The sequence below is a fragment of the Haemaphysalis longicornis genome, unplaced genomic scaffold, assembly GCF_048455015.1.
Source record: "Haemaphysalis longicornis isolate Haplotype H1 unplaced genomic scaffold, Haemaphysalis longicornis Haplotype H1 scaffold_16, whole genome shotgun sequence".
In the NCBI taxonomy this organism is placed as follows: Eukaryota; Metazoa; Arthropoda; class Arachnida; order Ixodida; family Ixodidae; genus Haemaphysalis; species Haemaphysalis longicornis.
Genome location: NW_027526266.1, coordinates 17,521,754 through 17,544,851, shown reverse-complemented (window position 1 = coordinate 17,544,851; position 23,098 = coordinate 17,521,754). Strand labels below are relative to the sequence as shown.

The following is a 23,098-nucleotide window of genomic DNA, read 5'->3' as shown; positions in this document are numbered from 1 at the left end:
GTAATATGGTTTGCCAGAACAAGATAATTTGCACCACAAGCTTTCGTGTTGGGGAATTCCTTCAAGAACAGAAAGCTTGATGTTGTTTTTCATGGCTATCGCTACGCCACCGCCTCTGGAAGTCCTGTCGTTACGGAGCAGTTTGTATGATGCCGGAATGACTTCACAGTCCAACACACCAGCATGTAGCCGAGTTTCAGTAATTACTAGCGCGTGCGGGTGATGGCACAGAATTAAATTTTAAATTTCACTGAGCTTGCAATGTTCACTACGCCGCGGGCATTGAAGGACAATATTCTCATGTTTTTGGTCTTTCCGTGTCGATCCGCCATATGTAGGTCTTGCCCTTATTGCAGCTTTTGGTCGTGAATACCCTGTAGCAGCTTCTACTCTGGCGTTTTGTACGGGGTCGCAAACAAGCATTTTGCCTTCGACTTTTAGCTTGTCGAACGCGAGGAACACCTTCGCTGCGTGTGCCTTCTCGTCTGCGGCAGAGCGCCACAACTGACTGCGCACATCTCTCACCCTTTTCAAGAAATCCTCCGAAACCGATATTTCTTTGCCTTTTAATTGGTTACTGCAAGGAAGGATTTTAGATTTTTCAGAGAAATCAGATTCGTAGTTGGCTGCCGGGATTGACTACTCTGTGGATCCTTTCTACAGATTTTACGGCAATACCAAGTATGTTAGTAAAGATAGTTCGTCGGACCTTTTCTTGTAGCGATTTTGAGTCTTTATCCGGCTCTTCAGTCACCCCGAATATTACAAGATTATTGCGACGACTTCTGTTTTCCAGATCGTCAACCTTAGCTGTCAGTTCTAGTATTCGCTGAGTCATGCCTACCCTTAGCAAAAAAAGGCCATACTTCAAATGTATTTCTAACACATTTAATACATGTATTAATTCTGTATTTATTTTGCATTATTTTGTCCGCATTCGAAATACATTACTAGTGCATTAAAAATACAGCAAAAGTACATTTCACGAATGCATTTTAAGTACGCTCGGAATATATGCTAAATATATTCTCATCATATTCAAAATGAATTTGAAATGCAATCTTGAATATGTCTACACGTATTGAATGTGTGCTTAAAATACATTGGAAACATATTTACCTTCACGAACCTGGGAATGCAGCCTTTAATAAGTGCATTGAAAATGCATTTTAAATGTATTCATGCCAAATCAAGAGTGTGCTAGAAGTGCACTTAAAATATTATCTCAAATACATTTGAAGTGCATTAAAATGCACTCAAAGTGCACTTGCAATAGTATTTTAAATGTATTTAAATCTCATTAAAAGTGCATTAAAGTGCTAAACTTAAAATGCATTTAGAATGCATTACTGAATGTATTGCTTCCTTCAAGCATGCAACAAGCCATGCAGAATAACCCACACAAGAAACTCAAAATTCTCGAGGTCCCAGACGAAGCACAACTTGGTTTATTCAGCGATAGAAGCTGGTGCCTGTGTGGCGGCACTTCCGCTTTTCTTTAAAGCTGTAGCCGCATTGTTGCATTTGCGGCGCAGGTAGCTACGGACGTCCGACTCCGTCACGTTGGAGAATTTCTCCAGCACATGGACTGAAAAAGAACAAAACAGATTTAAGGGCAGTCCTAAACAAGGTTTAAGAGGCTGCAATTTTACATGTGCAATCGTTGAAGTATGATCAAAGGAATGTCCATAAAAAAAATGGTTTGAAAGCGTTCAGCATTAGCCAAGTTGTTGTTCACTGAAAAGTGCTACATATATAGCCTAGGGCTGTTGCTCTTTTTTTTTGTGTGCCTCAAAGCACTGTAGGTGCTATGAGGTGACCAGCTCAAAGCAGGAACACCTAGAAAGCTGTCAAGGCCCTTATACTGCGAGATACATGCAGCCACTGGCTCCACTCGGCACGTCGCACTTTCTTTTAGCAGCCATCGTGAATGCTCCACGTACTGTTAGTTGCATTGCTCCTTGTGTCCACTGTGCTAGGTTGCGCACATCAGTTTTTGAAAAAGGGAACTGAGCATTTGGACTAGATAGTGCACTCCAAAACACAACATGCTCGCCCAATAATTTTTCAGGACTTCCATTAACTATTAGAAGCTCACTAGCATTTCTTGCATGTGGCGCTGCTAAGGCAAACAGGTCCATCCTCGTTCAATTCGCGTAGAGAAGGCTCAGCATCACTGGAATTATTTGGTCCCCTCTTTAACAAGCCGTGCCAACAACAAACCCTTGCACAATTTCTCTCCGCACTACCATCCCCTTATGCAAGTTTAAGTTGGTATTCACCATAGTTCTGCTCTGGTAATCAGCAACAAGTTTGTGCTGTTGTGGCACATGTCAATTCGTGTGTGCACGCAGCCCCCTGGCATGGCAGATGCAGTGACTGCACGCAAAATGTTTCTGCTTAGAGAAGACACTGCATGCTTTTCTTAATTATCCATCCTTGTAAAGAATGTGCTATATCTACAAACTCAGCTAAGCTTGTGCAAAGGATGGTGGAGATGACATTCGTCCTACAAAGATACACCGTGCCTGAGATTCGCTCACACGGGCGGCCACCCAACCCATCGGAACAACTAGGAGGGTCCCCCAGAGCCAAACACGTGGTTGGCTGCAGCATTCGATGGGACCTGCCTAGAGAAGCGCCGGTCAAGGATTCGCACGCAAACAGCGGTGCCATCGACTTCAGTGCCAGTTGCATCACAGAGGCTGCATGACAAATAGCTACATCAATGCTAGTTTGAACGTTGACGTCATGAGCGACACGCCTGAGAGGAGGTATGGGCACTAAAGAAGAAGAGTGTGAAGGAAAAGTTCCACAAGCAAGAGTTGAATGAGGAGGACGGAGAGGAGGAAGAAGGCCAGGCTACATTCCTCGAACGACACACAGTTTTCTCGGACCCTGGGCAGAGCCAAGTGACACATCAGGCAGGCGAACAAGATCCAGGCTGTGTTCCCGGACAGAGAACCCGCAGCAACGCACTGTCGGCGGTTCCAGGCGACATCAAGGACCAGGCAACGAGAACCAGTTGAGCTGCTGGCGTGGGACGCCTGGCCCGGGCACTCACAGCAGTTCTGGCATGCACCGGGGACTCTGCACTGCTTACTCCTGTCAGCAATGACTGATTCCGCAATGAGCAGGCCCCACTGGACATGACTCGCACCAGCTCCGCGTGCAACCGACAGAAACAGCTGATGACATAAGAGGCATCCTGGCACAAGACAACAGCAGGCAAGGTTGTGTGCAAACATTTTATCAGGAACGTTCAGGCACAGTGGGCAGGCTAGTGATTTGGTGACTCGTGTAAATGTCATCCCCATAAATACAATGTTTTCATTGTAATCCACTTACTTGATCGATGTGACATTTTGGCGAGCCTACTAGGATCCATTTTTTCCTGTCACTTTCAAACCAGCTAAGCAGATAATAGATCCGGAGAAACTGCTAAACAGATCTGGAGAAGCATTTTATTTATGGGGATGACATTTACACGCGTCACCAAATCACTAGCCTGACCACTGTGCCTGAACGTTCCTGATAAAATGTTTGCACACAACCTTGCCTGCTGTTGTCTTGTGCCAGGATGCCTCTTATGTCATTAGCTGTTTCTGTCGGTTGCAAGCGGAGCTGGTGCGAGTCATGTCCAGTGGGGCCTGCTCATTGCGGAATCAGTCATTGCTGACAGGAGTAAGCAGTGCAGAGTTCCCCGGTGCATGCCAGAACTGCTGTGAGTGCCCGGGCCAGGCGTCCCACGCCAGCAGCTCAACTGGTTCTCGTTGCCTGGTCCTTGATGTCGCCTGGAACCGCCGACAGTGCGTTGCTGCGGGTTCTCTGTCCGGGAACACAGCCTGGATCTTGTTCGCCTGCCCGATGTGTCGCTCGGCTCTGCCCAGGGTCCGAGAAAACTGGGTGTCGTTCGAGGAATGTAGCCTGGCCTTCTTCCTCCTCTCCGTCCTCCTCATTCAACTTTTGCTTGTGGAACTTTTCCTTCACACTCTACTTCTTTAGTGCCCATACCTCCTCTCGGGCGTGTCGCTCATGACAGGCAACACGTGACAGCTAAACAATGAAAGAAAAATCTATTTTTCATGTTTATACAACGCCTGCATTATGCAGAGGGGCAATATTTGCGATATTTTGTCGTGAACACATACTCAACCGCACGGTGTGAAATCACAGTATTGAAAACCCATTTATTGCCCTTTTAAAGTAAGCTGCTGGACAGATACATGCCGAGTCATTTCACGACTTAGAAACTTAAATTATGATGTATACATACAACACAGTTCCTTAGTGCTAAATACTTGCCCAAAAAATAGCGCTTACAATTTTGCTAAATGTATTTTTTAAGGCATAGCTACATATACAGTGGGCACCACTTGTGCTAGCATGCCCTGAAATATTTTCTTGCTTGCCACAGATTTAGATGTGGTTATCAAGGTAAATCTCTTGTGAATGAGTGATAAAATGCTGATTTCTTACACCCAAGCTTGTTTTAATATGATTTTTTTTATTGTGGCTCTAGACGTTATCATTTTTCTTGGGCTAAAAGGCACACCATAGCAGAGGGCTATAATTTACTTTAAAGCATCCCTAGATCTTTAACAAGCTCTCAGATTCAGCCCCCCACAATCTAGTTTTTTTGCTAAAAAAAAAAAAAAACAGCTGCCACAATGTCATGCTCAGCATGACACCCAGTGGGTACAAATAAGTACCCAAAGCAAGTGAGCTGCAACAATCATGTTATTTGGCAACAGTGCTACATGCAAGATTATTCAGTGAAGTGACCACTTGCAGTGTGCAAACAGCCTCACCAATAATATCGTCCACTGTTTCCTTATCTAAAGCGGTTTTGCCGCCGCCGCTCAGTGACCCCTTCAGGCAGCACCTGCCCAGGGTATCGTTTCCGAAAACCATCTGGGCCAGCTCTTGGGTGTAGAGCGACGGCGTGTTGCTCAGCCTGAGCAGGCGTATCGTTGGGATCCGGGTTCTGCCAAACTGGACCTGCGACAGGAAGAAAGCAGACAAGCCAGTTCACCAAGTTATACTTTGATGACCTAGACACAGCACCTTTGTTTCAAAGTATCGATTAGCAGCCACTAATAAGCTGGATTTTGGTGTGTTCTTAAACTAGTTCGATTACTTTTGGTACCTTGCACAGAAGCTCATACACAGGGCTCCCTTCCTTCATGTGAAACGTGAACATATACTATGAGTTAGCGAAACATGAACAACCTTCCAGCAGGCACTGCAGACTACTATACCATGCATTTTTGGCAAATTCGGTGCAAATGACCGGCACTTTTCTTGCACAAACCAGTGAATATTGTGTTAAGAAAGCATACATTCCTGCTTATGAAGTGTTCTCCAATACTTTAGTTTGGGTACGTGCTACTTTGAGGGCGTGCCCCTTGATAGGCTTCAGAGTACGCATACAGCATGGAGAGTAGGAGCACACCTTTCTAATAGCAACGTGCCTACTGCTTGAATGGTAATTTCTTTACTCATTGACTATTTGGCACATGCATACCTGCCAGGTTCGCCGGGATGTCATTAGGGAGATCTGATGGGGGGGGTCACAAGTAACATAGTGAAATATTTTACATGCGTTTTTAATTGATTGAAGAATGATTGTGGGGTTTAACGCGCCGATGCAACGCAAGACAATGAGGCGCGTCGTAGTGGAGGGCTCCGGATTAAGTTTGACCAACTGCAGGGAATCTTTAACATGCGCCGAAATCTCGTACACATGGGCGTTCTTGCTTTTCACCTTCATCAGAAAAGCGGCCGCCGCGGCCGCGAATCGAACCTGCGTCCTCGTGCTCAGCAGCACGCCTTAGCCACGGAGCCACCACAGCGGGTCCAGCCACAAGTCTAAACAAGGCAGTATCGGTCAACAATAAAACCTGTTTCCTTTGTCTTTAACTGGTACATCGGAAGCAAACATGCGGCAGTCTACGTTTCCAGCTAGCTTTTGTGTGCGCGAGTTTGGTTGTTTGCTTCCCCGTTCAAACATTAAAAGGGTTGTTTATTATATAAACACAATTATTGAAGGAACTTCTAGTGTTCGGAAGTTAGGGTCAACTCATTTTTCCTTCACCAAGCACAATAATACCAAGCGAGGAACAGTGACACTGCGCATCCTGAAACCACTTATATGTAATTCGATTGCTTACGTGCAATGAATAATTCTGTTAGCGGTTTAGTCACTTCAATATCCTCACCTATGGCTTGCATTCAACATTAAGTTTGCAGTTACAGCACTAGGTGAATTGAAATTTTTGAAAGGTAGACCAGAATTCTGGACTGCACATAGAAACCAGTTTTTAAGCTGCATTTTAAAGCAAAGCTTTCTATCTCTATTAGCCAACGATTCCTTCGTGGCGTGCGGGACAACAAACTCCTAACGCGGATGAGGATGGCAAGGCAGTTTTCACTCCCCGATGGCGCAGCAATAGGGCATCATCACCCACCGTTCCCCGCACACAGCTGCCTGCTTGCACCGGTGGGCGCATTGCAGGGTCGGTTTCATCGGCTGTTTTAGTGACGGTTGTTTTTGGCCTGTTCTGGTGTGCTTCGCGTCAATTACGTGCTTCCTTTGCACAGCTTGATTAACTTGTTCGACAGCACCTACTGGGTAACCCGGACCCGATAGAATTAAGTGCTCACATGGCAAGGATACGTTAAGGATTGGTTTGCAGGGCGTGAAAAGGAGATGTGGAGACCACATACAGACATCTGGCCGCTAAACAACTACCTTTTGCGCATTGCTTGCACGAATGGAACTCCGTTTTTTAAAAAGGTGAATACCAATTCGGTTGTGTTTTTTAGAGGTATTGCAAAAGGCGAAAGTAGCAACTGGTTCTGATAAATAGTGATTATAAAAGTTCACTGAGCTTTCTCGCAATTCTCAAACTTACTGAAGTAACTAGTTTAAATCGGTATAAATGGGAATCCCTAAGCTCACATGTCATATTGTTTTGGTGTTCGCGCTTGTGACCCGCCGCGGTGGCTCAGTTGCTAAGGCGTTGCGCTGCTCAGCACGAGGTCGCGGGTTCGATTCCCGACCACGGCGGCCGCTTTTCTGATGGAGGCGAAAAGCAAAAACGCCCGTGTGTACGAGATTTCGGCGCATGATAAAGATCCCCAGGTGGTCAAAATTAATCCGGAGCCCTCCACTACGGCGCACCTCATCGCCTGCGTTGCGTTGGCGCGTTAAACCTCAACAATCAATCAATGTTCGTGCTTGTGTCACGCGGTGGTGTTGCCCCAAGCTAGCACATCAGGATGGCTAGGTTCTGCTGTCTCAACCTTCGAAAGACGCTCCTCCATTCTGCCGACTCACGGCTGGGCTACAGCAGCGGCAGCGTTCACCGCTCCAGCCCGGCCGTGGCCGACGCTGCTGCTGTGCTCGGATGGTGCACCCTCGAATTCCAGGTAACGGCTGGCAGAATCTCTGGTTTCACTCTTTGTAGAGCCACATGTGTGAATTCAAGTGACGTCACATGGGCAATTGCTGTGGGTGTCGTTTAAAGCTTTGCTTTCCAACCACCTTCACAGCATGGACTGGAGCCAATTTTTTTCACATGCACTCTATTTTTTACTCCTGTGCACTTCTGTGGCTCCCACAAGTTATAATCACACACAAAAAAGTTTTTTTTTCTTTTTCGAGTGGCTTGATGCCATCTTACACAACAGAGGTAAAATTCTGAAAAAATTCAGCAAAAGAATGCAAGATCCAGCAAGAAAACTATGTGCAAGGTCAGAGTTCTGTTACAATTGTTGCCAAAATAATCAAAGCAGTCGCACCGCCAGGGCACATGGACAGAAAACTGTCAATGGCAACTGATAAAGGACGTTATTTTTGAATTACATGGTTAACAGCTGTACAAAGACACCCACACAAAGGGCGTGTAACTCTCGAATGTTTTGCTGCCAACTGATAGCGTCCAAGGTCTGTTGAGATGCACCTCAAAATGAGTATTTGAAAGACACTGATTAAAATTTGAAGCAATGAGTTGATAAAATATTTTACATTTATGTTCCTGAAATGTTGTTCAAGCAGATAAAATTAAGCTAAAGCAAATAAATTTTCTGTTCCTGGCCCTTTCAGACATTTATGCATAAACATCAGTCTCTTCCAACTTGCTTTAGCTGTCGAACTTGGATATAATTAAGCATCCCAGGACTTTTTTTTTAAACTATCCCACACACTGTAAATTTGTTTCTGTTAAGAGAAAATATGCCTCGGCTAGTATCACAGATTTGGTGCCCAGACTTACACATGCGCCACCACTCCCAGCTGCGACATTCTCTCCCAGAGGCCGATTCACCATGCACGATTTTATGTCCGCAAAGAGTGCAGGCATCCCTAAAAAGCAGAGAGAGAAAACAAGTACATACAGATGTGTGTATATAACAGGTGCATAGCTGCAGTGCACAGGTCAATTTTTCTGAGAGGTGGCTAGTGCAAGAACTCTGCAGCACACACTGCATGTTTAAGGTAATACCCATACCATACGTACACGAAAAATGACATTAAGTGCTTAATGCCTTAAAGGGGCCCTACAACAGTTACAATCGACTGCTAGCAATGTATTTTGGGGTAAAGTCTATTGTCCCAGCAATCTCCTCCCGCAAGAATTATGAAAATCCGTTTACTATCACCGAAACTACGCGCAATGAGAAATCGCACATAATCGCTCCCTCCCAACTAGACCAGGGACAAAGCGACAAAAGCTGCGCGCTCTCTCCCGGAGAGGGAGGCGGCTCGCAGCGTTCTCTTCGCAGCCTTCGATATATCACAGGCCGGGGAGTTTTCTCCTTTTCTCCGCAACGTGGAGGCGCCTATTTCCGGTCTGGTGCCACAAAAAAGCAGGCATGGTGGCCTGCTCGCAAGCAAGCGCTCGGGCTGGTAGGGCGTTTTTGATGCAATAAACGTTTGTAGTCGAGTGGTCCCGTTGAAAAGGAAGTATTCAGCTCGTTACTCAAACTCCGTGCACACTCAAAACACAAGAGAAACGGCAAAACTGTGCCTACAGGTTCAGACATAGAAGAGGTTCGTACACAGCGATGACGACGGCGGAAATGGGAGAAATTAGCCGTGAAGTTGACCAGTGACAGCCGATCGGGCAGCCATGGCCTCTATGACGTCGCTCAGGCCATGCCAGGGGGGCATGGCCTGAAGGGTGCAAGAACTGAAGAGAGTGCGGTTGGTTTTTCCACGTCTTTCACAGCGATTTGCGCACTCACTGCTTCACGTGCACGTGTATATTTGGCTTAGGTATTCCTGGCAGTGTAATCTAAACGTTGCGCAGGTTTACTTGCACTGCTCAGAGTGTTGCAGGGTCCCTTTAAGTTTTAATGCCATTAACTCACTGCTACACGCAAAAATCTAATGCCATTTTCGGTTTAAGGAGTTCCGCATAACTCATTCGCCTTCATGAATGCCTTAAATCTGCCTACTCTCGAACACGATGGGCATCAAATGAAACCAAAAAACCTCTCAGCACCAGAGAGTTGTCACAGAAATGTAGTTAACCCTTTGAGGGTCACGGGCGTACATGTACGGCATCGGCAAACACTTTCAAAACAGTCAATGACGTACATATACGGCATTACTTATATCTTTAAAAAGCGTGTCTTTTTCGCCAACTTCTCTTGCCAACTTCTCTTGCTTGGCATGTGCTGCCACACTCCGGAAATACGTCAAATTTTTTTCTTGCACCGATGGCTCTTCTTTTTATTTTTTATGATTTACCTCAGTGGCGCGCCGGCTATTGTTTGCGCATCCGCTAACAAGGGGGCGCGCTGGGTGTCGCCCACCGGGCACCTCTCGCTTCTTGCGCCTACCACAGACCAAGGTCACCTGCGAAACTGATGAGGCTCTTTTCTCCTTTTTATTTTTATTTTAGGGGCGGTGCGCCTTTCCTCCGGGTGCTTCCCACTTTTTGCGCCCGCTAAACTGATGTCTATCTGATTTTGATTCACTGAAAAGGTGCCAGCTTGTTGCTCTCTCGTTTTTATTTAGAATTTTTCTTGTGTTACTCATGAATAAACCACATATATGTAACGACACAAACGATTTTTTTGTCACTTCACTATGGTCACCCTAAAAAAATTACGATAATTTTTTCTTGAAATAGGTTCACCCGAAGAATTTAAATCAGAAGTAAAAAAAAATCGACCCTGGGGGAGTCGCATTTGGCAAAAAAATTCAACCCTCAAAGGGTTTAACTTCGAAATAAGACGCTTTTTTGTGCACTTTTGGTGGGGCAGTTCTCATAAGGATAAAGTTCACTAAAATAGCAGCAAAAGGCAAAACATCGTGTTAGTCGTCGTTTTGAATTTTTCAGATTTGGCTACCGTTGGCAGGCAACCACAGTTGCTGAAGCGACTTTTAGAAACGGCTCACACCATTTTTTAGAAAACACTATTTCTCATAACATTTTTTATTACAAAAAACAATTTTAACCCTTGTAAATATTTTTATCTACTTTAAAAGCTTCTAAAATATTGGTGCATTTCTTTGTTGATTATCATGCCGAATACTTTGCATTTTTGCATGCAGCACGATCTGCCCAAATAATGTAATTCCGTACTTTAAGTCCTTAAACACTGAATATCATTTTCATGTACGTGTGGCAAGGGCCACATCAGCCACATAGCCTGATTGTTTTCAAAAAACAGCTCGCATTGATGTCAAACCGCAGCTATCTTTTGAACGAAAAACAGGGCCTAGAGCTACATGCTAGGCTGTAAAAAACTAGTTTTCCTTCAAAGGTTTTGTCAGTGCTGGTTGAGACTTTCTGAAAGGTGAAGTGCACCATGGGCCATAAGACAGCTGCCATAAGTGCAAAACCCAGTAGTTGTCCTTTATGTGTAAAAAATGGTGCGCAATCAGAAGAATGCAGTCAACAGGCACAGAAAGTTAGCTATTTCCTCCTATCACAAGTTTGCTTGACTGTGCCCCGTATGCTAAAAGGAAAAACAAGACACCACTAGTTTGAAGTGAGCATTCTACATCTACAAGTTCTGTAACTACAGGTGACCATGCTGCCGTTGCGAGGTTTACATTCACCTGACAGGCCACTGTTTAAATAAACAATTAAGGCAGCAACGGCAGCAAAGGCAGCAACACCGTATGGCACATGCACACAAGGCATGTGAGCCGCATCTGAACCAAACAAAGCTGCTAACAGAAGCCAATAGATAGCAGAACTGAACTAGGCTGTAAAGCCCTACTGCTCCTTTTCGAATGTGAGCACTAGGGACACCTGAGACATGCCTGAAGGCACATGCCACACTATGGGTGAGAGACCAAAGTAGGTATCCTAGAGGCTGCAAACATGGAGGTGAAAGGAAAATGGTAGACAAGCGCTGTAAATTGTCACATAATTTCTGTGAAGCTGCCTGCTTGGCAGGTGGACACTACTTAGGCTGGGAGCATGCGGGAAGGCTAGCAGGTGAGGCAGGGAAAGAGAGAGCAACAGGAAAATGGCCGTCAGAAGCCATTATCAGCTAACGCGACAGGAAATGCTCAACAGAAGGTGTTGCTAGAGGTGACAATTTTTGATTCATACCTTCTAGAAGTGGGTACAGAGAATCCATTGCAAACAGGGCTTTCGATTCGGCTTCGAAAGCCCTGCTCTCAGCGGCCTCAACCCGTGCTTCCAAAATCTCCAAGCGCGAGTCTTCCACGCCAACAGCCTTGGCATCGGCTTCTGCTGCCATGGCTTCGGAATCAATGGCCCTGGCCTCGGCTTCAGCGGCCCTGGCCTCGGCATCACCGGCCCTGGCCTCGGCGTCACCGGCCCTGGCCTCGGCGTCAGCGGCCCTGGCCTCGGCCTCAGCGGCCCTGGCCTCCGCCTCAGCGGCCCTGGCCTCCGCCTCAGCGGCCCTGGCCTCAGCCTCAGCGGCCCTGGCCTCAGCCTCCGCAACCCTGGCGTCGGCTTGTGTTGTGGTCTTGGCTGCGGTGCTGTAGGCTTTGCCTACCACAGCTCGTGCCTCAGCCGTGGTTGCTGCAGCCTCAGGGTCATTTTCCAGGTCCCGGGTACTCTGGAAGCAAGCAAAGGCTTTGAATGGCCAAGACATAGCCAGCCCTATCATGCCTTCTTCAAAACACGGAAGTCCCGATTTTAAAAGGTGCTTTCCACAAAACCACTGATAGACGGCCATACCTCGAATTTTCCCTCCAGAACAGGTTTGATCACAATGAGGCTATTTATCAGACAACTCTTTTCGTGTCCTGAAATCTTGTTAGACATTTCAAGCAGGGGAAGTAAGAGAGAATTTCGCTGACAACCATGCCCATTAATGTCGCCTCCTTTTTGACTCTTGTGCACTGCGAAGATTTTATTTTTTGAGCCATCGCAACTTTCTGTAACTTCCTGCTGATAGCGACATTATGATCAAAATTTACCTGTTGATGTGTGCTTAGTTTGCTGAGTATTACATACTGCTACCTCACCCATTTTCTTTTTTTGTTCCCGTTATAACTGCACTGGATCAGTGCTGAGAAGGTTTTGGGGGTATTTTTATTAGTTTTTTGGATTTTGCTTTTTTTTTACTGCTCACAGAAGCCACCAAAACTAATACAATGATAACAACTGTTGAGCAGCAATATCGACAGCTTAGCTCAACGAATTCACCACTGGAAGTGATTCATGTGAAATATGAAAATAGCGTTCAATCACAGAGGTTGCCACCTGTTCTGGTGTCTCTTTATCGTTTTTGTTTCGCCCAAGGGCAATGCACTAGGCAGAACAGCAAGCACAGCTTTTGTGCGCACAACTGAACAAATGCAGGAACACTGGTAAAGAAGTGTCGGTTTTATTTTCAGTGCAAAGGGGGCGCGGCAATGTAGCAGGAAGAATACAGCAGCCACCTCTTTCAAGGTTACTTCCGCGCATTGTAAACACCTTTTTCAATGAGGACGTTGTTGATATCAAACCATGAATTTGTTAGGACAATTTCCTCAAAGCCTGAGCATGTTTTTTTTTTCTGAGGTAAGCATGTGTTGGTTCAAAAGTGCAGGGGTGGGAAAATGAACTAACCTGTGTTAACGCTTCTATTTTTCCCAGTTTTGTTGTCAGGCAACGCCTTGCTTCAAGCAGTTGCTCTAACCTGAATTGAAATGGTGTAAGACCCCTTGTGTACAGAGCTTGTGCTTCTTCCGGATAATTCGGGAGAGTTGGCAGGTATGCACTTGTCTCATCCATGTGCTATTCTTATGTTTCGAAATCATGCATCGACCAGTCAACTTTCCCATTCACTGGCCTCCATGGCAGCAATGCTGAACTAGCAATGACTTTGGTAAAAACTGATGTGACAAAGCAGGAACTTTGTTTTATGTATGAGGCTTTGTTTGTGTTGGCAAACAAATCCCTTTGTCTCTGTCACAAAAAACCATTTAAAGGGGTCATGAAGAAAAATAAAGCTGTTTAATATAAAAGAGCTAGGCTTCAGTACCTCAGCCAGCTCCATTCCAGCCCCGAAAAGTTTTAACTAGAATGAAAAACGAAACTAGAGGCCTCACAACAATTGCCCGGTCATGTGCATTAGCGAAGGGTTAGTTGAGCGGGCACTGGCAGCACAAACAACATTTTGTGGCATCATAGAAAAGTTGCCTGAAAGCTGCTAGAAAATTTCTACTGATACACATGTTTGCTTTCATATCCCCATTATTTGTTTGAAGTTTGCTCTAAAATTCGTATTATTGTCACAACGGCAAAGCAGTCTTCCTTATGAACCAAACTGGCATTTTGTCTTCATGACACCTCTAAGATATCAGCAATGTCACTTGAAGAGAATGCACGGCTATTTCACTTCAATATTTTGCAAAAGGGAATAACCCTCCCCCATTTATTTGTGGGCAAAAACAGGGTTTTGCAATAATCAGAACTTTAGCAATTAAACCATATGCAACATCAAACACTTAGTGCGCTGAAGTACCTTCAGCAAAGCAGCATAACATCCTTATAAATGCGCACCAGTACCTTTTCGTTGGCCTCCTGCCTGAGTCGCTGCAGAACCCGGTCCTCCAATGCCACTGCCTTTCGTTTCGGGCCTTTAGTGATGCAAACAGAAACACAGTGAAAACATACTTTGTGAAACAAAACTATTGAATTCCCTAGTTTACCAAAGTAACAAAAAAACTTTAATGCTAGAAAACTTTCTTGCAATCTATAAAGGAGACTGGCAATATAACTTCTAGCATTGAATATATGAGGCCATCGTGCTGAAAAGTGCCAACCAGAGAAAACTCCACACAGGTTGTTTTGACATTAAAAATGAAAGGGTGTGATGGATAAGCAAAAATGCTGAGAGCAGAGGCACTAATTCAAGATTTCTGTACTGAACATACACCTGGGATATGAGGTGCACCATGTAGAGAAGGGTTCAAAATTTGTTCTATTGTGTCGCAAAAATTCTGCTGTGACCAGGAATTCAGCAAGAGCTAAGTTGCCAAAAGGAGAGGGAAGTAAAAAGGTGCAATTTTTTATAAATAATTATGTGTACCAAGATGCAAAAATCCGGCCATTGTTGGCAACAGAGAATCCCAAAAACTACTGCAACTAAAAAAGATAAAGGGCCACATTCAAACAGAGGTACATAACATTCAAACCCAGGTACATGCGGTGAGAGTAAAGTGATTTAAAGGGCTACTGAAGCACTTTTAAAACCAGGCAAAACTCTACTTTTTACAATTATTACATTGGTCAGTTTGTGCCTGTAAAGTTTTTTTGGTCATTTTTAGCTTGGAGACAGCGGTATTGGTCGTTAAAGTTGACGCTACGCCTCGCCCACTGCTTCCTGCCGCATCGCCGGAAGATCGAGAAACTGAGAGGCAGCGACCGGAAGTAGCGTCATATTCGGAAGACGGCCAGTGACGTGCGCCGCCGCTTCGCTGTGTCCCAGTTTTCTGGGCAACTTTCCGAATTAAGCAGGCGTGTAATCTGCACTTTATTAATCATGATTGTCTTAAGTTGCTTTCGCGTCGATTTTTTAACCGTAATGCTACTGTGTGATTCCCTAAAGCGACTCCTAGATACCAGAGATTTCCTACCCGAGCGCCCATGGCTACTACATTGCCTTCACGAGTAGTCGCGGGGCCGGCCGTGTCGTCGGCTGCTCTGTGCTTCACACGCGAAGCGACGGGCTCAAACAAATACGGAGGTACCCCAAGTCTCTGATCCATTATTATAAGGGAATTAGAAAATTTGTGGGACCACAGCGCTCTGAGCTTCCCGAACTCCTTGCTCGTTTTCCCGATCAACGTTGTTGGCTGTGATGACAGCTTAGCTGAATAGCTAGATTTTAAGAAGAAATCAAGCGAGATGAAAGAATGAAGCGTTTTCTGCGCGCAGAAGCGCTCCGCACACTCGCCGGTCGTGCATGCCCGTACGGCGCACGAAACGGCTCGCACCACACATGCCGCGGCAGCGACCGCTCTTCGCTGCCGTCCAGAATCAAGGCCGTCGCGAAAAGCAAGGTAAACGTGCAAGAGAGCATGATAGTGTGGTAAAAAATTGTGCTAGGGATTGTCATCCAAGGTGATTTCGAAAGAGGTGATCGAATTCGTATCGCGATGCAGAGCGCCGACCGGTCGCGGAGGCTCATCGACAGGCCTGCCCGAGCAAGAGATGCGGCGAGAGGCCGATGGATGGCGTTACCTGCGCGCAAGAATGAGCACAGCACCGATCGCTAGAATGACTATCAACGTAGGAATAACGTTTCACATGCGAGAAAGGGGATGATAATGTGGTGAAAAACTGTGTTAAGGATAGTCATTCGAAATTGTAGAGATAGCGGCGACCAACTATCTCCCTTGGTGCTAAAGCTAAAGTTCCCAACAACACCGCCGATCCGTGCAACCTGAGCCGGCTGGAGCTGTTGGGGAAGGCGTTCTAAGGCTCGTCCGGGACCAGCGTGCTGCGCTTGGGTTCCTCTAGCTTTTGCGGGGCGACCAACGTTCAACTCCCCTATTCTAAAACATGCGTATGTGCAGCGATGCCACGTTCCACTGACCGGCCAAGCAGCGACCCGGCACCAGCACCTCTGCGTGACGTGGCGACCGGCGCCGGCCGCACTGCCTGCGCACATCGCAGGCCGCTGCACAGAGCTTGTTGCCGCCTGTCCAAATGTAGAAACAACGTTCCACATTCGAGGATGGGGATGATGGTGGGTTGAAAAATTGTGCTAGGAATTGTGGCTAGTGCTGATAGTGGAAGCGGCGAACCAATATCTGCGCAACTTCCCTGCACCCGAGAAACAAGTCGGCCATGAGTCGTTGGGGGAGAACCCCTTTCTAAAGCTCGCCGCAAGCGAACCTGTTTTGTTTATACTTCCCTCAGGCTCTCCTATTCTAAGGAAAGATTGTGTGAGCCCTCCATTCACCAGAGGACCTTCTAGCCCGTATCTGAATGGGGACAGAATGATATCTTCAGGCTGTGCGGTCCCCGCAGCGCCGGCACTTCCGAATATGACGTCATCTGCCGCCAGCCAATCGCGAAAGGCAGCCAGGGCTCTCACCGTGCCCTCGAGCAGGGGTCATTTGTTTTGACGAAAAAAGATGGTTTGGGTGTATTTACACATAAAATAAACATGTTTTTCGAATTCAGGATCAGGAAAACCATAATGTAATGCCCCCAACAAAATTTTTTTGAAAAGCTCTTCACCAGCCCTTTAAGCACTCCACCTACACCAGAACATGAAACACACCTGAGGTACCTGCTCGCATGCTTTGAACGCCAGGCAATATGGTTTCCCCTAATGATACTTAACTGCTACATCACATGTGGGTCATGCTGGTTCCATGAGGCTACCAAATGCCGATTCATAGCCCTTAACCATGGAGTTCCATGCATACCCATACACCCAGCCACTCAAAGGCCAATGACGTTCACGGCGAATTTGCACGGTTCAAAGTTGCTGTGACATTAAGATACCCATCTACGATTCCCACATATTCACTCCGGGGACTGGAAAGTGAGGATGACAGCTGCCATCAGAGGCAGAGTGAAGTGCCGGCAGCAATTTTTTTGCCACAGAACCAGCATTGTCCTCTCTACAAAGACTGCTCATTCTATCTGCCGAAAGCACCATGGCTAACAAGTTTCCGCTAAATCCGTGACATAAGGGCTCTTCAAAGTTCTACCCCCATGCAAGCTATCGTTAGCTTCCAGGCTTTTCTTTGCATGTCTTCATGTACAGACTGTCGAGGCCTTGAGAAAAAATTCATTGTCCATGCAGAGTTACACTTAACTCAAAAAAGGAATAAAAAAACAGTAAATGATAAAGAAAAAATCCTATGCAGCTCTCGTGCACTGTACGTTAAGAACAGCAAGGTAGGTACTTGCCCTGGCAGTCTTCGTCGTCCTTGAATCATCCCGTGTTTCTTGAAGCATCCTGTCCAGGAGCTTTTCAAGTTCGCTCCGAACCGCTAACAAGAACGCATGACACATATTAGTGAATACACTGCAAAAATTTATGTTTATGCATGTCTTGGGCTACTTTCTTAAAAGTAATGGTGAATGTACAGGGTACAGCCTACTTGCAAAGTACACGATATCTGAGCGTCGACAATGTCTGTTGCAACAAGACTGCCTTCAAGGTATTCCGGAATTAGCGCAGAAGTATGGATACATACTGCATGCACTTCGTTCCATATAAACAGAACCGCACCTTTTCGGTACCAAGCACCTAACGACAGCAGAGCAAGGTACAAGCTTAGCAGTACGATTATCTAGGCAACCACCACCGCTTCATCGCTTATCGCGTTTTCTCGAGACATCAGTTTGCACAGCAGGGCGTGCTGTTGGCTGTTCTTGCGTTCTTATAATAGTCTGTGGGATAAACTTCGCAGCTGCGAGTAGCGTTGTCCTGTTTGCGTGTTCCCTGTGCCTCGCTTTCGAGCAGTTTTTTTTCCGTCATTAATAAGCCACATGTAACAAAACCGCCAATAAATCGCATGTGTTGTTGATAAAAAAATCGTAACAAACAGGGAAAACAGTATCACGTTAATGCAAGAACGCGGTGTTATGAATTAGGTACTGACTACAGCGACGGGGCCTGTCGCTTTAAAATCTGCACTACAGTGATGGGGACTAACTCTAGCTCAATCTGGACGGATCTCCAACGCCCGCTTCACAATATTTCAGCGAGAGCAGTCGGTCTTGATTTTTACCTAACCAGCCGAACCGCTTCCGCTCACTGACTAGCCAGAGTCACGGTTAATTATTAATCACTGGTAATAATTAGAGGAGATCGGGTGTAACGTCGGCCGTGGCCCCAGCGAGCGGTTCGGCCGCTTGAGTAAATAACCAAGACCGACTGCTCTCATTGCGTGAATTTTAAAGCGGCCGTGAGGTTTTGATATTACAAAGCGCTAACTACGGACACACACACACACACACACAAAAAAAGTGCGAGAACCGAACCAGGGACTTTAACGTCCGTAGTCAGCGCCGGAACCACTACACCAAATCCCGGAACGAGATAAGGCAGCTAATCGGCTTGTTTTGAGCTCAGTTGATTGATTGTGGGGTTTATCGCGCCGACGCAACGCAGGCGATGAGGCGCGCCGAGTGGAGGGCTCCGGATTAATTTTGACCACCTGTGGATCTTTACCGTGCGCCGAAATCTCGTACACACGGGCGTTTTTGCTTTTCGCCTCCATCAGAAAAGCGGCCTCCGCGGCCGGGAATCGAACCCGCGACCTCGTGCTCAGCAGCGCAACGCCTTAGCCACTGAGCCACCGCGGCGGGTTTGGCGTTCAGTCTTGAGGGGGCCCCGTCACTGTAGTGCAGATTATAAGCGACGGGCCCCGTCACTGTAGTCAGTCCCTATGAATTAAAGAAAAATGATTGCATCACTAAGGTATCACACGGCCTACAAACGCGTTTATGCGGCTAGAACTGGGGGAATGTCCTTAAATTTCGCATCTGGTCGATCATCATGCAAAGGAATGAATGACCAGCCTGGACGCACTCATTTATTTTTATTCAACAGCCAGTGCACATGACCATATCGAAGAAACGAACACGTGCGTTTGTGTCGCTTGCGGCCGTTTGTCCTCGTTCGAGTTGTACGGTTGAATAAACAACGATCTAGACGCTTGTACAAAGCAGTAGGGACAGCATATACAAGTTTTGGCACTGTCAGCTAACAGGACTGGCATAAAATAGTACTTACGACTTAACTTCACAAGCTGGGCTGGTAGGAGGCTTGTCGTTCCGGTGGCTCTTTTATTTTTGTCCTCATCGGGCCAATTCACTTTGACCCAGTTGCGCTTCTGGGTTGGCCCCGTGAATTCGGGCCAGGTCTTTGAGTTATGCTTTCTAATGGGGTCAAAATCTTTTATGAGCGTAACCGACTCAACGGCAAAGCTTTCATCGGGGAATCGGAAGAGCCCGTACTTGTCCATTTTGCGGGAAAATGGAGTCAGTACAACCAGTACAACAGAGGATTTGTACCGGCCGGTTTATTGTCGTGGCTGAGGTTGGATTAGATTGCGTTGACTGCTGCGCACGCTGCAACGCCGTGCACGGGCTCGCAAGCCGCTGCTTACGGCTGCAAAATCGCCGACTTGTTCCTCTCCCTGGCTAAAACAGTCAGCTTCGAGCCTATAAGCCTATAATGTAGATTAAAAACATTTCTTCGGGACTATATATATAAAGAAACTTGTTTGAGTAAGTCCTGTCCACGCAGTGCAAGACAAGAAGTTTCTGTGGAGTTTCTGCGGACACATCAGTGAATGGCTGCCTAAGCGCTCGGTTAAATTTCTGCTTCTAATAATTTGTTCTTCGTAAGATTACGTTGGTATAATTATCACGTGTTTTGAGGCGGGGAAGTTATGGAAGAGCTGCTGTAGGGGAAGGCGAAGCCGCGGCTTTTCTACGAAACTTCTTAAGGCAGCATTTAGTTTTGAAACTCGAACGGGTCTTCACTTGCATTCTAGCAATTTTAGCGGTAGAAAACAGTGCTCGGGATCCTAGTTACAGCTGAGACACCCGTATTTACGCCAAAACATATGCATAACACCCCCCCCCCTCTTTTTTTTATTTTTCTTAGTGGCTCTTCATTTCTAGCTATGGTCGCTATGATCATGTATGCTTCCACTTCAGTGATTGCTATGCTCTTGTGAGTGCGCTAAGGCTCGTTTCCATTTATGTATGTGGCTACGCTGGAGATACCAATCCACATAACTGACACGGCCTTCTCGACAAAATCAGAGAGGCTTTTGTTTGAAATACCCACCCACGCGAAAATAACTACACACAATTTTGACACGTGTGCAAATGTACTCTTAATGCCTAAAACTATATACGCAAGAGTACAAAACGACGTGGTACTATGCCGTCGTTGAACCAGTATGTATGCCTACGCTCGAACATACAAAATTCTTATCATTGAAAAACACAACTACATTTTTTTATTTTATTCCACGGCATTCACACGAACCACTTTTTCTCTCTTTCTAGAGTATGGGAACGGGTTGTACCTTCGGGTATGTCTAATTCTTACAACCTTGGCGCTGCTGTGAGGCTTTTTGATCTTTAAGTGAACGCTTCATAAATTAAATGCTAACGGGCCGCAACGTCGATCGTTACCATGCGACCTCTTGCTTACATAAAGTTATAGGCGGGAAAATACACACGTAGAAGAAAAACTACGCGACTTGCTAGTTGAGCCGAGAAATAACCCGGCCTCTTTTACGTAGGTGGTGCTTCTCCAGGGAAGCTATTGTACTTTTATCGCTATACTGTGCGTGCATGTTTGGGGAATATACGTGTCCTGGTTAATCAAGGTAACATTTTCGCCTTTCAATATGCGGAATTCACAAATATCGTTCCGGAACCGCCTTGCCCAAACTTTTCGTGTGCACTGAGCGAGGCATATATCTCTGCTATCCCGTCATGTCAAACATAGATCTCGATATTGCACTGCCAGCCCACGTGTCCCGACATTTTTATTATTAGTAATACTACATGTTTTCAGTATATCCTACTAAGCCCTGATTTACAAAAAAGTACCGGGTTGCGTGAGTTCAACGTGCATTGCTGATAATATATAATATATGCATGTTTTATTCAATAAAGAATAGGTAAAAGACTTTAGCTAAAAAATGATGTCAGATGATCGTTCGAAAATGACTTGCAGGCGAACTCTGGGAAATCATTTACATTTGACCGCATTTTTAACAGCACTGAAGACGGGGACACAGGAAGGGCTGTGTATCGTCCAGAGACAGATTATCCCGGCTTTTCTTACTGCTGCCCTCCTCAACTTACAGGAAGTCACAAAAAATTATTCACAAACTGATTAGAAATCGGGCTTTGCGACACGGTGCTCACGCATTTTTTTTAATACAACACCGCGGCTCGCTCATTGTGCGTGCCAAACGACTTTTGACTGACATATGTTTCACCATGCGTCTTAATTCCTGTACATGCATGTTTGTAAATGGTTGTTTTGATCTTGAAAACGGTGAGGTGTGAACACGAAGTGCTTTTGCACTGATTGAACTCATTCACAACATAAAGAACCGTCGATTTTGCCACTCGCAACTAATCAAGGAATCAATTTAACTTTACCGTCACCAGGGGCAGTGGCCTTACAAACGGCTGAATGTGATGTACGTCGGGGAGGCGGTGCTAAATACGGGGAAAATTGCATGTGTGCACATTAAAAGAATGGTTGGCGTGGCTTTGAAAGGCTATCACATGTGTTGAGCCCAACGTGGCCTCATTAATCTGCTTTATTCTACAATTAAATGAGACATCTACAAGTTAACATTAATCGGAAGTGGTTGCCTTACGGGCAGCGCTTGTAACGAACCGAGAAGCGCCAATCCTTCGTTCGACGGCTTTCCGTCATCCTCAACGCCTCAATCGTGTCCTCGATCCCTTGGCTACCTAATGTCCGGGCAGACGCACGTGCGGGTGCTCGCTTAGCTGCTTGGCCTGTTTTGTTGTTCCTGGGAAAACGCGGGGGGCGAGTGGTCGCTGACCCTCGCCAACACCACCTAGACTTTGTTGTTGCTGCGACACAACGCGACATCACGGCGAGCTCCGCGTACGTATGCTGCCCTGGCCTGCCTTCGCCATGTCCGCGCGTCCTCGCCCTTCCTCCGCACCCTTTCACGCGCGCAGGCCCAGACGGGTCCCCGTCAACCCGGTAGACGGGCTGCCAGAACTCTCCAATGGCTTTCAACGTCGCATAATTCCTTTGCTGCTGTGCGAACGTTGGCTGTGCGTTTGGATGCCATACGTCGGAAGGGAATGCGCGTTGGTATTTCGCCCTGTATAAAAGTTTTATTTCTATAAATGATAAACTGTTGTAATCTCATACACAAGAAGAAATTGGCTCGGCCACAGCTCTGTTGCTTGCAATTAGGAAAAAAAAAAAAAACTAGTTGCATCAAGAGCTTCACGCATGCACATATGGGCAGTAGAAAAAAAAATAATTACGTGTGCATATGTACACAATAAGAAGATGTCCCCCACATTTTTCTTTTTATACATCGTCTCAAATAAAATGTTTCTCAGCACGCACCATCACTACTCGTGACGCAGCCTTAGAGCAAAATATTGTAAAAATACATGCATGTTTCTCGTGGAAACTGCGCAGCCGTACGCAGGTAATGCGTATGGCGGCCACTGACGGTTCGAGGTTTTTGTCCTCCAGAAATGAGCAAGTTGACGAAACTATCGTGCAGCCTACCTTACTAAATTCGTCATTAATCTATCAAACTAACATGAGCTGTTTCGCAACTTCCATGTTCCCAAACGCATGCAGCAATGTTTGACGGCCTCGCTTGGGCATTTTTTCTCTGCCATGAGGTGCGCGTGGCTTCATTATTATTAGCTGATCCACATAAACAATAAATTTTTACCTGAGCATCCCTCTACCTAAAGATTTATTTGCCAACATTTATTTTCGCTTTAATAAAATCAGCGCTAAATTTGTACAACGCTCAAGGAATATGTTACGTTCATATTCATACGTTTCAGGGTTTACGTGACACAAGACAAACAAAATATTCTGTGCCTTCAGACTTCCACAAAGAGGCAGTCGCTGTGTCCGCAGCTGTTTGTAT

At 46.0% G+C, this 23,098-nt stretch overlaps 1 protein-coding gene across 1 annotated transcript; it reads right to left on the bottom strand.

Moving 5' to 3' along the window:
• Positions 1-1,448: 1,448 nt before the first annotated feature.
• On the bottom strand, positions 1,449-12,112 carry LOC144166043 (uncharacterized). The gene is made up of 4 exons (XM_077695707.1): positions 11,580-12,112; positions 8,280-8,368; positions 4,812-5,001; positions 1,449-1,588 (listed from the first exon to the last, which is right to left on the bottom strand). Exons 1-4 carry the CDS (start codon positions 12,103-12,105, stop codon positions 1,449-1,451), a joined length of 945 nt encoding a protein of 314 aa, XP_077551833.1. The 5' UTR covers positions 12,106-12,112.
• Between the last annotated feature and the right edge of the window lie 10,986 nt (positions 12,113-23,098).

Bases quoted from the DNA above. Each gene is read 5' to 3' on its own strand.
- LOC144166043 (XM_077695707.1), bottom strand. From the start codon at position 12,105: ATGATAGGGCTGGCTATGTCTTGGCCATTCAAAGCCTTTGCTTGCTTC. The intron at 8,369-11,579 runs GTATGAATCAAA...TCTGCTTTTTAG, and splicing joins TCTGTACCCACTTCTAGAAG to GGATGCCTGCACTCTTTGCG. The intron at 1,589-4,811 runs GTGAGGCTGTTT...GTTCTTTTTCAG, and splicing joins AACAGTGGACGATATTATTG to TCCATGTGCTGGAGAAATTC.